This window comes from Pyxicephalus adspersus, chromosome 5 (assembly GCF_032062135.1).
Source record: "Pyxicephalus adspersus chromosome 5, UCB_Pads_2.0, whole genome shotgun sequence".
Lineage (NCBI taxonomy): Eukaryota > Metazoa > Chordata > Amphibia > Anura > Pyxicephalidae > Pyxicephalus > Pyxicephalus adspersus.
This window is the reverse complement of record NC_092862.1, coordinates 72,310,688-72,326,009: the sequence shown is the minus strand read 5'-3', so window position 1 is coordinate 72,326,009 and position 15,322 is coordinate 72,310,688. Positions and strand designations below refer to the sequence as shown.

At 32.7% G+C, this 15,322-nt stretch overlaps 1 protein-coding gene across 1 annotated transcript in view; it reads right to left on the bottom strand.

Annotated features, from left to right (window-relative positions):
- The window catches only part of CDH18 (cadherin 18), a 327,191-nt gene that overhangs the window by 234,801 nt on the left and 77,068 nt on the right, over positions 1-15,322 (bottom strand). The window contains exon 2 of the mRNA XM_072411849.1: positions 2,584-3,052. Coding sequence (XP_072267950.1) covers positions 2,584-2,931 — 348 coding nt within the window. The 5' untranslated portion in view covers positions 2,932-3,052. The remainder of the gene's footprint in view (positions 1-2,583; positions 3,053-15,322) is intronic.

Sequence of the window (15,322 nt, the reverse complement as noted above, 5' to 3'; positions counted from 1 at the left end):
CAAGTGTGCTCTATTAAATTATTTTCATTGAGGTGTATACACAAGCTGGTATGGTTTTTCAAGACTGTTCTAGAAATCAATAAAGCTATAGGAGAATGCTGTTACAATTTTTATTCCATACAACACCATTTCTTATTGTGGTATATTTACATTTAACTGAAGAAATTTTGTCAAGATAAACATTACCAGCGGACATGCATAATTTAGGACAATGTGCCCTTGGCGTTTTTTCTTTTTATGAGTTGAAGATTTGTCACAGTTATGGTAGTACATTATTAGCAGTTTGAGAACAAATTATTTGGGAAGGGGTTCCATGATAGATGAACCTACATTTTGTGCAACTGCTAAATTGATTTTTCACAGCAGAGAAAAAACAACATTATAACATAAATGCTCCATGTCCTGATAAAGGCCAAACACATTTTTAAATAAATGAAATATCAAATATTCTAAATAAAAAAAAATGATAATTACATAAATTGTTTTCCTTACAATCTAATGTTGATCTTTGTAGTTCTTTCTTAAACATAAACACTTCTTTGATATTGAGGTAATTTAATATTTTCTTTATCAACCAATCAACTGTATGATAAAATAAATAATATGGTAGGTATGTGCCACAAGTCAACTATCATTCCATGTATCCAGGCTTCAATATTCAAAAACCAACTTTAGTACTACTTTCCTTATTTACCCATTATCACCCGAAAATCCACACTTACTTATTATTAGGCTTATATATTGTTTGCAGAAATGCAGAGCATTATGAGTTTTGCTGATACATTATGCACTAGTATATTTCTTAAATAACCACTGAGCTATTTTGTTGCTGATGCATACCTTAGCTAATAATAAACCTGGCTGGAAATGAGACCCTGGACAAGCCTCTGCAATTACAAACTTCTATCACAGAGTAATTGTGTTGTAATACCTTCTCTACTCTGATGGTAAAAACAAAAAAATACTTTCTTCAGGTTCTATTTTTTTTAACAGAAAGACCTGGAAGATCTTGGCGTTTCCTTCTGTATCATATTCTACAAGAATTTCACTTTGCACTTATCAAAGTCAATGTTCACTTAGCAATGTGAAGCTATGGCTTCTTTATTCTTCCAGTTCTGGTCAATGGCTGAGTATTAAGCACACATGCTACATGTTTTTAAGTATATTAATCCCAATGTCTATAATTTGGAGCACATGTAGAGTTTAGACTTTGGTTTGCTCCAGTAAACTCATGCTATACTCCTCTTTTTACTTCCTTTCAGTTTGGTTTATTGGTGCACTTTGGTGTCACAGGGGAGGCGTAGACAAGAAATCTGGGAAATCTATTGGCTCAGGGGTGAATTGACAATGCAACATGCATTTTTAATACCAAGTAAATATAATAATAAGTGAATATCTTGTTGACAATGACTAAATCAATATATTGATTTTAAGCATTTTGAATATTGATTTTTCCATCTGATTAACAGCTGCCAACCTTAATTTTAAGATATTCATTCACACTAATGGAATTGTATCAATAATGTTTAGGTGCCCATGTTCATTTTGTGTTTATTTAGGATTTATAAATGCTGTTTCTGTTTTTACTATTTGGCTTTAGTGATTTGTGTTATTAGACAGTAGGATCTTATTTTCCTTGCATACATATAAAGAACAACCATTAGCTGTATACTAAAGTGTATGGTATATATCAGCTTGAGTTAGACTCACAAAGAAAAAAGTGGTTGGGGGATATAATATTTACTTGGCCGCTCTTAGATTAGACAGCAAAGATGCAATAATGTTCTGCTGTGGTGATTTGACACCTAATTCCACATTTTCCAGCAATTTCACTCTACAGAAGAATCTACTACCCCTGGAGAATTCTTGTCCTCTTTTAGCTGTAAAGTTGATGTTCTTACCTAGGGAACTATTAGTTATAAGGACGTTTTGTTTGCATACAGTTTTCTACCAGCTGTGTGTAGTGTTATTATGTGTGTCTTTATAGATTGTAAAAGGTACCTGGATTATTTAAACATAGTAAAAAGACAGCCACTTTACTTATTAAATGTGTGTGGAAACTGGATAGAAATGGATTGATATACATTACCGTGTAACAAAATCCCACTAGATTTCAGGTTGCTCTGTAATCTCATACTAAAATAGCATCTTTCAAAGCTCAGTTTCTAAAATGCTGTAAACTTCCAAAAATTATGCATACTGTAATTTTAGTCAATGATACTATCTTTGTTAGTGTACTTATTTGTTTATTTTATTATTTATTATAGGGTAAAAGCCATGTACACATCTCAAAAAATGTTTTATTTCTTCATTTTAGATCTGATCCCAAAGTTTTGAGGGTAAAATTTTGTTTTATACTAAGACATAAATATTGTGGAGCTCACAGCTTCTCTGTGCTAAGAAATGTACATGGCTGTCTCACAACTACCAATCAGATTTAAACCCAGCCTTGGTTGGTAGGTGTGATTGGTGGTTGTTGGATGTCTGAAGATGGCATAATAATAATGTAAAGTATTGTATATTATGCATCTGCAATACTTAAAATAAAAATATTAATAAAAAAATAAAAGAAAAATAAATTACCTTTCCCACATACTGAGGGTCTGGTCCTATGTGTTCTTCTAAAACAAAGAACTGATTCCAAACCCATCCACGTTTTGGCCGATGGTGAACTTCTGTCTCTCCTTCTATATGTTTGGTTTGATTTCTGGTCACCTTTATGGAGGTGTGATGTGTTGCTCCATAACATCTCTGCACAAAACAGAGGCACACTAGAACAGGACAGATACCAGATGTGCTTGTAAATCTCATGGTAGGAAATGTTTCCTTCTCCTTTGCCTTGAAATTTTGTAATCCAGCAGACTTGGGTGTACTTGCTACGTAACTAAATTTGATCTGGTAAAACAGTCCAGCATTGTCTTCTTTGAGCATCCATTATTTTTATTGATTTTCAGAAATTAAGACTGTATTTACATGCTGAAAATAAAATATGTCTTAGCAGAGTCTCTGTGGAATTCTTCATAACGTTGTCCATAAGACGAGCATGTTAAATCTAATGGAAATAAGCAAAGAACACCATCAGTATAGTAATTTACTTCTTCTCCCTTTTAACAATTATTGATTTGTATATACATATACAGTCTAAGGTTTTAATTGAAGGATCTAATCAATATAGAAGCCAAATCTTTTAGACATAATAGTGTTTTTGTTTTATTTAAACTACCATTTAATTCACATAAAAACTACCACTGAATAAAACACAGTATCTTAGTAAACTTTTTAAAAGTACATGATTTTAGGATTAAATTTTTATAGAAAAACGGAAGTAACTGTACATTGATGCTGAATGTTGATAGTAAATGCTATGTCAAAGATCATTTTCACTAGACAGCTTTTATCATAAATTGCTTTCACTGTAGTCCTTAGGTAATGAATTTGTAGATGTTAAAAAAATTAAGCCAGCAGAATAACAAATAATCTTGTAAGAAACAATTGCCATGTTGTAAGGTCAAGCTGCTTATTAAACTATATAGGCTCAATCCTGACATTTCTGTTGCAGCCTATAGTAGTGATAATCTCATGTTTGATTGGTTCAGTGTACAAAGATGAAAGATTTGTCAAAAATACCATAATTTATGTTTGGAGAATAACTTAAAGGTAATATTATGGGAACCGTTCATTAGGTTGTTATACAGAATAAATACAGAATTCATTTCTGATACATGAGGACCTGAACATAGCTCAAAAACTCTTTCTTTACACATTCAAACACAGTAACTCTAATAATTTTAATTCATCTATGTATATTAGTATCTTGAATTAAATAAATCATACCTGCAATGAAAAAAGATCATGTAAGGAATTGTGTCGATATACAGGGTTCAGAGAATGATGATATAAGGTGAGTTTTTGAGCTGTTACTTTATTTGTATCCTAAATTGTAATAATTGGAGTGCAAGCTGTCTATGTAGTCATCACTTTCTTTTGTGCAACTACATTTTACTCTAGTTTGATGTAATCACAGCAATATTGTAACACATTAGGTAATGCTATATAAAACATTATACTTTAAGATATATGTTTAGTATTTTAAATTTTAAACCTTTAGATATGTTACACACATTTACGTAAAATTATACAACCCTAGGGTTGCTTCAGAGGTTGCCAAGGGTTGCTCAGGCATTGAGTAATTTTTAGCTCCCAGGTCAGTTTACTTACAAGGATAATTGTTTTGCCTAACTGTAAGGGGGACATTCTTTCCAATGGCCAGCAATGTAAGAGCCATTCCCTTCAAGATAATGTACTGTGAGCTGTACATATAGTAAGCAGGGGCTCCCTAAGACCTAAAAGTTATTTCAAGAGTCCCCCCAAGTAAAAAAGGTTGAAAGGCTGTTCTAATTTCTGGTAATTGATAAAAAGCAGAAGTCTGATACTCTACACTACAAAAACTGTTACCCTATACAAAGTAACATATATCATTTACCGTATACATTTTTTTATTTACATTAAAAATTATAATTTTAAACGAAAAATTAAGAGCAGACAAGTAGATTATTCCTAAAGGAACAGGCCATGCCCCTGCAATAAATTAAACTTTCCATTCTGCAATGTTTTATGCAATGTACACTGAGCTCAGTATGAGTCTAGCATTACCAGCTGCAAGAAATACATAAAATCCCATGTACAAGCGCAGGAGTTACATCAATTTGGCTAAGATGACCGAAGGTCCTGAACCTGGTGGAGGACCAGGCAGAAATACTGTTACCTACAATAGAAAGAATGATGCTTGATAAATTTCAGAAAAGACATTGCCTGCCCCCTCTGTAATAAAAAACCTGCCTGCTTACATTTTGGTATTATCACAGTTAAGTTGTGCCTGAAAGAAATATAACTAAATCATAAAAAGCATTTGTGTTATTTAAATTCTAAGTTCAGATTATTCACCATTTAAGTCAATCAGATCATTAAGTATGATATGCAAATGTTCTATAATTTGGTTGGATGTATTATGTACGTTAGTTGGCCTACTGATATAGAGAAAAGAGATCCCACGTGTCTTATAGATACCATTAGATTCATGTAATTGTTCTCCATCCCCAACTGTTTCCTGTGGCAGCTGGGCTAAATAGAACTGATCCTAAGACAATAAACAAATGGCCAATGTAAACTAGTTTGCTTTAGTCAATAATTTATTTAGCTACTTGCCTGCTACTTAATCACTCACATAAGTAGTGTTGCTAAAATAAATTGGTATTGTATATAAACCTAATAAATAAATTATTTTTTTGGCCAATTATAATGTGTTAAACAAGCAGGCAGAAAGCAAATCATGAGCAATTTGCATTTTCTTTATAGAAATTAATTTTAGAAACTAGGAAATTTAAAGGTATTTTAATTTAAAGGTAAATGTTCATTTGCTGTATTGTTTGTACTTGTCAAATATGCAGGTTTGTAATCAGCCCGCTGTTTATTGTACAGCACTGCATAATATTGTGATATAAAATATCGATTAATAAGAATTGCATATGGTAAAACTGTTTTTTTGCAAAAAAAAGATACTGCTCAACTCTGCAGTGTTGGAAAGTCGATGATGAGTAAAGTACTATAACAGGTATTCAAAAGCAGATTTTTATAAGCATTACAAACAGTAAGGAAGCAGCAACTCGTAGTTACCAGGCTTTGTAATTATTTATAATTTAACAGGTGTAATGACTTTGTGTCACTATTCAAATAGAGTCAGCCACAATACCATAATATCGTATAAACAGATTTTTTTGGACATGAGAAAGGTTCCTAAAAACAATCTTGATTTATATTCAGGTCAGCTAAAATATAAGCCCCTCAGCACTGGAATGCAATGCAACATCATGGGACATTTTTCCTCCGAGATGGCACCAGCAAAAGCAGAGTAATCTCCTGTCTGACAATGTAATCAAAGTTCTGGCAGAACAGAGAGCGCTGCTCAAACTTTGATTTAATTGTTGTTGGCAAGACATCACTCCTCCCAACAAGTGCTGGTGGTGCCTGCTAATAGACAGAATTGCTTAGATTACCAATCTTGCTTTATACTCAGGTCAAACTTCTAGATGGGGCTGTGTCTTCATGTAGTGTTTAACGTCCTAGGCGGTTTATTTCTGTCCAGTTTTATATGTCTAAAAGCTGTCTAAAAAACATAATTTTTCATGAACATTTATTTTACAGTGTAATATAATAGTATGAGTATAGTATAAAGTTTGAAACACAAAATCATGTCAAAATAAAAAATTCAATAATTAAAAAAAGTTAAATTTTTTTTAAATTTAAAAAAAAATTATAATATTATACTTTTACTATTATATTAAACTGTAAAATAATTGTTCATGAAAGACAATGTACTGCTTTTACACATATAAATCCACTGTATTGCATTTAATACAGTTATTTTGTATTGAATGCAATACAAATGAATTTGAATTTCCCGCCCTGCCCTGAACGGAAGGTCTGCATGAACCAACGTCACAGGGAACTCCCCGGTGACTCATCGGGTGCAGAGGAAGCTGCCTGGAGGAAGAGAGAAGACACAAAGGACGACGTGGGACACCAGCAGATCAGGTAAGCTCTTTATTTATTATTGTTTCCATAGGTTTACCTACCCTGAGTGTGACTCGGGGTTACCACTTCTAGCATCTTTTTTCTACCCCGAGTCACACTCGGGGTTACTGCCCAGGAGGTTAAAAAACTCTTGCAGTCTGAGACATAATTGGTTTATTACACATATTACATAAGGACTGGTGGCCAACAATAATACACAAAAGAACATACAAGAGCAATTCAAGAATACTTTACTTGTAAAGAGGAAATAAAACATAAACATAAACTGAGCTCACATGATTTTAATTTTCCCTATTTAAAAATGTTTAAAAAAAAACACACCATGGGTATATTTTTCCCATTATATTAGCATTTCTGTTGATTGCTGTTTTGTTACCAGGGACAGCCTTGTTTTGTGCCCTGGAATTCTATTTAGTTCAGTTTTTTTTTCAGTCCCTTTGTATATATTAAAATATATATGTTATAATCATATATAGTATAATGGTATTTATGTCAACGATATTATTTTAGTAGATAAATTTGATACAAGTAATTTTAGTGAATTTTGATATTGCTTAGTTTTCTTACTGCATTAAAAAATAATTCAGTCTTCCACAATGCAATCTACTATTTTAGTTTTATATTTGCATTTGGATTATTTAACTAAATGATTAAGTAAAATAGTACTTTGAAAACTACTCAGATTTTGTTTTAAATACACAATAGAATTCAGTGCAATTAAAAAAAGAATGTTACTGAAGCACACAGGGTATTTGAAGTTATTACAAGCTAGGTGAAATCAGCCCTGTAGTGACTGATAATCTGCGTGTTAAATTCTGCGCACCTTGGGAATTTCTGAGTAAATGAATGCAATCTAGAATCTAGCATAGTCTAACATATTGTAAAAGTACAGAGATAACGTAAATGTGTGTAAAATGAAAAAGGACACGAGTACACTTATATGGAGGTATTTAACAAGAAGCTATCTTGCACATAGGAGTCATTTATTTTAAATCCATCCATGAATGATTCTGATAATGCTGGAATCATTTTAAATTGATGTTTCAGCAAATTCATGTAACTTCTCACCACAGTATTTTACTTTGCCAATCCTTAGGGAGCACTTACAGGTTTTTTAGATCTCTTTACAGAATCACAGGTACAATGATTAATGTGCTTCTTATATGTCACACCAAAATCACTGTTAGACACCCATAGATCAGCTTGCTTTACAGTCATCATAAGCAGTGAGTGGATGTAAAAGAACCACTTTTCACTTTGTGGCTAATAGAGGTTACTTTATGTACACAACATTAAATATTGCTGGTCTATAAATCATTGGGTGCCAATTGCAACTGTCCACCAATAAAAAGAACACATAGATTCTTCTGCACCTATTTACAGCTACTAGAAATAATTTTAATAGTCGTGTCAAAAAGCAAAGTAGTGCTGCCTATACTCCCACTGGAAAGGCGCACCCTTGATATTTCTCCTAGTTAAACAAGTGAGCTATCCCTGGCAGAGTAAAAAGTGAAGGAGAGGGATATTTTTCAATAGGAACACTTCTGGTTACTAATATTTTCTTCTTTGGAGAGTTTTGGTCTCACTAACTGTTGTTTCTTTGGGGCTTTGGAATAATATTTTATGTTTTTCATAACTTTAAGAAATACCTTTTAGGATGAAACGGCTTTAGGATCAAAAGTACTTCTGTTCTTGTGTTGAAATAAAAATTGTGTTTAATACCAAATATGATTATAGAATAAATAATATATTACAGAGTATAAAATAGTTATTTAGGTGTATACTTCAAAAATAGGTTACTAGATAGCAATGTGTGTGAGACTTGTGTAGCAGACTCTTCAATCAATTTTTTTGAGTGGGACCTTCTCTGTTTGACCCATGTAATTAGGAATGGGGGTTTGTGCTGAACTAAGTAGTGCCACATACACTGTGGCACTACTTAATTCATAGTGCCACATATGTTCAGAGTTAACACCTAATTCTCTTTGTTCTGTCTAGATGACCACCAGATGTGAGCAAATGGGGAAAGGGTTGTCCCACCACTATACATAACAAAATGTAACTCTACAAATTACACTTATATTATATTTTGAATCATATAATATTACATATACTAATACTGTTATAAATAATGTAATGTTCTTTCTCATAGTCATGTCGTAATAAGGAAAGAATAAAGTAGTAACTAAGATTCATGTTCATCTTTTTTTACAGACTTATCTTTGTTTAGCTTGACTGTTTACAGCTTGATTGATGAGTGCTATATGAAAATTTTAGCTAATCCATGTGCTCATGTGCCTTTCCATACTTTGTTTAGCATTCTCTCATTCATACAATACCTTATGGAAATAAAAATTATTGTTGTAGGTAAAATTAATACCATTCTAACAGAGTAGGTGAAGCAAACTCCTCCTAACAGCTCACAGGCAGGAGTCTTAACTACTCCATATTCTTTCTAAAATGAAGAAAAAATGTATACACAATAAATATTGAATATGTAACAAATACTGAATATTTAAACAAAATACTTTACGAGGTGTCGAGAATGCCAAATATAGACTGTTACCGTTCTTGGACGAACCTAGTTGGTCTTGATTTACTAAAGAGTAAGAATACATTTGGTAGGGGAAATGGTTCCCCTAGTAAAGAAACATGTAAAAAAATTAAAAAATGCCTAAGAAAAATGATATAATTGACTAAGTGAGCATTCTGTTCACTTGCAGTAAACCAACACCAATGCCTTGGCAAAATTATTTTGTTTTCACATGTATAGACATGCAACTTTCATTGTTCATTGAAGATTAGAATGTTCAGATCCAACTTGTATTTTACTCATACCAAAATCAACTCAAACTTTTTTAACATAATATCCAAATATGATTATGTTATGCTTTTTACCTTTGTTGAAAAGTACAGCTTAAATAATACATTATGATAGACAAAAATATTCAAATATTCTTATTTTTCATACACAGCAGTACTATACAGTTTGTACAATTCTAGAAAGAAAGTCTTGTTGAAGGTCATTGTTTAGAACACATTTTACTTCTTGTCAATCAAGCGATCAAACAAGAATCCTGCCTACCTGGTGATTTTTTTGTGTGACAGCCAAATTTGACAGTTGTATGTGGTAGGCATGAAAAAAGTAAAATAAAGCGCATTTATCAAATTCTGCAATCATACCATTTTTATGGGCTAGAAAATATGCTGTGTATGTTGCCTTGTTTAAATAAAAAAGTATATTGTCAAGAATGTAGATATGTCTATGTATATATCTTTGGTAAATAGGTAAGAAAATTGGAGCCCACTTGCTTTATAAAAGCATAAATGGATTTCTCTTAACAAACCCTGCTAACTCTAGTTATATCATTTGTCTTACCTTTTCTTTTCTTTTTTGGAGGGAATTTAATACATTTCTGTCACTCCTTAAACTTTGATGACGTAGAAAGTTTATTCTTTCTTGAGTAAAAAAAGTTTACTACCCAGTCACGGTTTTTCCCCATGATAAACAGGCTCCAGGGTTCTTCCTCTATACTCTATAGGCAAAAGTTTAAGGACTGAATTACTATTTACTTTGTTATCTTACAGTCTCTATTTCTTTAGAAAATCAACCCCATTGCACCATTTTATTGTTTTAGTAAAAATGAAATATGCTACATTAGTTTAACATGCTAGCAATTTTGGATACAATGTTATGTTATTTGGAAAGTAAAGTACTGGCAGGTAATATGTAAACTCCAGTAATCTTCACAAACATAGATACACTCACAAACTGAATATTACAGAAACTTCTGATCTGATGGGATTTTAATGCACAACCATCTCTGGGTATTACAGAGAACGGTCCAAAAATTTGTCATTGGGGCAAAAAGGAAGAATATTATGTAAATGGCAGTACTCTGGGTGAAAATGTTTTCCAGAGGTCACAGATAAATTGCCAGAATGATAGAAAGAGAACAGTAAAAGCGTCAAATTATAAATACCTTTGAATATACCTCTTGGTATGCTGGATAATGATCCTACAGTGGTTGTAGACAATATTTTATATGGAAAATGTTGCAATTGTTAGTATGGTTTAATGACTAATTTTTCCTCTTCCATATTTCCTATATATCTATTTAAATGCCTGTATATTTGTTTATTTTGTTTTAATTTGAATATTTTAACCTTGATCTATACATTGTTGATATTGTTAATTATTGACACATCCTTTATAAAAAAAATATTTTATAAAAAGAAAGAGAACAGTAACTCAAATATTCACTCAACAGCTGAGGTATGCAAAAAATAATCTCTGAACACAGTACTTTGAACTTTGATGTTTTTTTAATTTTTTTTTTAAGTTGATGGGCAACAGTAGCAGGTGACCACACCAATATGATAGTGTAAATGACATGAAAGTAGTGATCCAGCCGCATTCTATCAATGTTTCAGGCTGGTGGTATTATGTGGTAGATGGTATGGTGTAGAGGAAATATTCTTGGCACAGTTTGGGTTTATTAGCACCAACTGGGCATTATTTAAATTACACAGCCTACCTTAGCAATGTTTCTGAATGTGTCCATTCCACAGTGTACTCATCTTTTGATGGTTGCTTCCAGGAAGATAACGCACCATGTCCCAAAGCACAAATAATCTCAGATTGGTTTCTCAAACATGACAATGAGTTCACTATACTCAAATAGCCTTCACCAGATCTCAATCCAAAAGAGCACCTTAGGGAGTGACGGGATGGTAGTCTTGCATCATGGATGAGCATGATGATGGATAGCCAACAAATCTACAGCAACTACGTGATGCCATATATATATGTTAAAAATTTCATATGCTACCAGAGCTACCCAAAGATGAGGCAGACCCACAATTACTTATTCCCAAAACAATCAAAATGCACATGATTTGTGATAATGTATTTATTACTTTTATACACACTGAGTTTGATAAGAAAACAAAAATAATAAATTCAAGTCTTGAACACCGTCTTTTTTAAAACAAAATAATTATCCTCACATTTTTAGCTTTCACAAACTACATTTATGTTGAGATCTGTCTGATAGCTTGAATAACCTCCAGTCTCACTCAGTGCTTATAAATATTCTGCTGGTAAGCTGAACTCTGTAGAGCTATGTAGAAAATTTATGAAAGGTAATACAACAATATGGCATGAACTATCGATAAATATACCTCAGACAGAGGAAAACACAAATCATGCTGGCACTTGGTAGTATAAATATCTTGCAAATTGCCACTTACTGGTTTTTCAGACAATCTACCTGGTTAAAATGATGTGGTCCCCTGAATGAAACATAGTGAACTGATATGAAGAAGTTTAGGTGAAGCTTAAAGTTTTTTTTAGGGTTTTCAATGTATATCACACCCATCGCTGATACAAATGCATTTTCCTGGCTGAGGTGTGCCAATTATAGTATTTAACAAAAAAAGCTGTGATTTTTCTGTTACAGTACATGATTAAGGGTAACTGTTACAAATTTAACTATCAAATAAAATGCTATATATTCCTGACCTCTTGCAAATAAACTAGCAAATGTTCTAAATGTCATAAATAGTACTAAAAAAGTTTTATGTATTCACCTTTGTCTGCTTTTTTATGTAATGGCATCAAGTTTACATCTGTCCCCTGCTGATTTAGTCCATTTTTTTAACTGAAAAGAAGAATAATGGTTTAAGTCAGTAGGAGACATAAGAAAATGTAAAGGAACCCTTACTGATTGGGCAGTGTAGGTCAGTCTTGGTTTACCTTAATGGTGTCTACTAAGAGAAGTACATACTGACAATAAATATATACATCTACTGAGTGATTTAAAAAAAAGTACATCATCAGTTAAATTTTCAGGAGTACCCCAATAATATATTCAGTTTTTGATGACTTTTGATTTGGTGATATGTATCTGGGAAAAAAAATCAAGGAAAATCATAGGGATCTTTTTATAAAGCAGTGAATCTGACATTCATTTACAATCCTGGGTAGGGAATCAATTACTGCCACATTGGCCTGTATAATTCTCCACCAGGGAACATTTAAGTGAATGTCAAATCAACCCTATAGTGTGTAAAAACTGAAGGTTTAGAGAATGTTATCCTTGTCAAAAGGATGTTCTTTTACATTATTCTGCAGCTGTCTTGAACCCCAGCCTTTCTGGCCATCTGCATACAAGTTATCCCTCACCTTTGCAATATTACAGGAGCTAAAAATCTTGCAGCATTTTGAGCTAAGATATGCACATACTTCATCCTTTCCCACAGATATAGGTTGCCCTACAGAGCTGAGCACTCTGCTTACAAATGATGTCTGCAGGTAGGTTTGTGGGCATTGCTGCGTGTGTAAGCCCATCTTGGCCAACTAAGACCCGTTAAAGGCTGTAAAAATCTGTTTAACATTCATACTTACAATATATCTTCTTTTCAAGGCTTTATCCATCCCAAGTCTTTCCTAATTTTTGTAATTTTGTTTTTTGTATATAAACATGTGTTAGTCAGGCCAAGGAAAATTGGGTTCTACTGGCTGAAGGGAATATAGTTTAGAGGAACCATTTCTGCTGTCCTCCTGTTGTTATATGTATATAAGTATACATACATAAGTATATATTTTCTTCTATGACAAGAAAGAAAAATACTGAATACATTACATTTACATTTTTTATTTCTTAAACAATACCCAATGTACAACAGTATGATAATCAAAGTTGGTCAAACATCTAAGACCTATTTATCTCTTCTATATCTCATTATTATAGAATGTATATTAATCATGTGTAACCTGCCCTTTCTTTTCTCTCTTATCTGGTTACCCTCTGCCCTCTCCCTTTGTATGTTTCTGATATACTGGTTGCTTGATGGTTTCTGTATCTACTATAATTAAAACTGACGTTTAATTTGCAGTCATGTTGCCTTCTATGGTTTCTCCTTTTCCCCTTCATCAATATGCTAATGAAACTATTAAATAAAACTTTTCTGTTTTCAACACATCTTTTCAACATCATTACTTGGTGTTTGTGTTGTTGCAGTAAGGACACAACATGATTGATGGTAGATGATATAGGTGCTTCCTGTTAACAAGAAGCTATGGTAAAATCCACATGTTATTCTGAGACTCCATATTTGAAAGAAAATAAATCCAAAAAATTAAATGGATGGACCAGCTGAAAAAGTCTAGATGATGCTAGCAGGAAATCAGACTTACTGCAGCTTCTAATGTATACTGAGAGAAGCTGAATAAGCAAATGCAGTACATGAGGGGAGCCTTTACAATTATAGAAGACTGAACATAAGGCTTTAAGATCCGTCTTTCTATACAGATTTTCTGCACAAACATGTTATGCTAGAAATAAGGAGCACATTTCTGTGAAATTGATTCTTTACCAAAAATCAATGGAAATGTAGCAAGATGCATGCTTTTACCAATGTGTGCACTTTTTAGTTTTTATTAAAACATCAATCAATTCTCGACTAAACTAAGCATACAACAACTTGTATTACTGGTTGTATACCTTATCTTTTAGTTTTTTTTTCTGGAATTTCAAGGTAAAGTTTAATTTCAATGAAATTTAAATGAATTGATATCAATATATTTGTTGTAATTTAACTAATTACAGTGCATGCAGTGCAAATCTATTTATAAATATTTTCACTCAAAACTTATCCTAAATTCAAGCATATTTTTTACATTGGAAAAGTTGAGTAACACTTTTTCTAATTGAATCTAATGTGAAAATGTGGTAAAAGTTGGGCAATCTAGGGTGAAAACAGTTATAAGGAGAAACCTATGTCCTGGCAAAATTCAGTGTATTCATTACACCTCTTTATAACAAGTTCATTTTCCTGTGCTTCGTGAGATTTCCCCTGTTGGCCTACAAAACATAGAAAGCAATTAGGTCTCATGAACATTAAAAATACTACTGCTAATAATGAGTAACAACAAAATGATACTGCTATGGATCATTTTGAAACAAACTAAGAAAAAAGAATATGGTGCCCCAGAGTATATAGCAGTGAAGTCTTTAATTCACATCCCACACTGCGCAGCTGAAAGATACAAGTAGTCAGAGACTTCTGACAATCTCCTGTACCTGGACACTGGTGATAATTATTTCATTCACACTAAATTTAGCATGACATTCTAAAATGAATGTGAACACTAACAGACTCAGTGAGATGTTTTTCTTTAAACTAGGTAAATGTTAAACATCAAAGTGCTGTCTCCTGTTTAAATATACCTGCTGTGCTGCCCTGTTAATATAAGACATTTAAATATGTGATTTTCCAAATATATTATTTTTAAATCTTACAGTTCTCTTGAAATGTAAAGATTATTTGTCACTTGTGAATAGATGGTTGGAGACTTAACACTATAACTTAGTCACTGGAACAAGGACAATTTTCACACCCCTCTGGCTGGAAGTTAGGTGTAAAATGTAAAACTGTATGTGTTAAAGACACCATGTGTTAGGATTTTTGACCGAGGTCCCTGATATTAAAAATCATTATGAAATAATTCTTTGAAAATCACAAGAAAAAATAATAATGCATGTACATCATTTTAGAGTGCACCTGGCATTAATTAAATTTTTAATGTTCAGTGTATGTATGTTTAATATTGAGCCGGTAACGAAGTGAAGAATACTGGAAGGCCAGTAGGCATGGTGGTCTGTGAGGCCAAGGGGGGGAGTGGTCGTAGGGGGGGATTTGAAAAGTAGGGGGTCTGGAGTTTGAG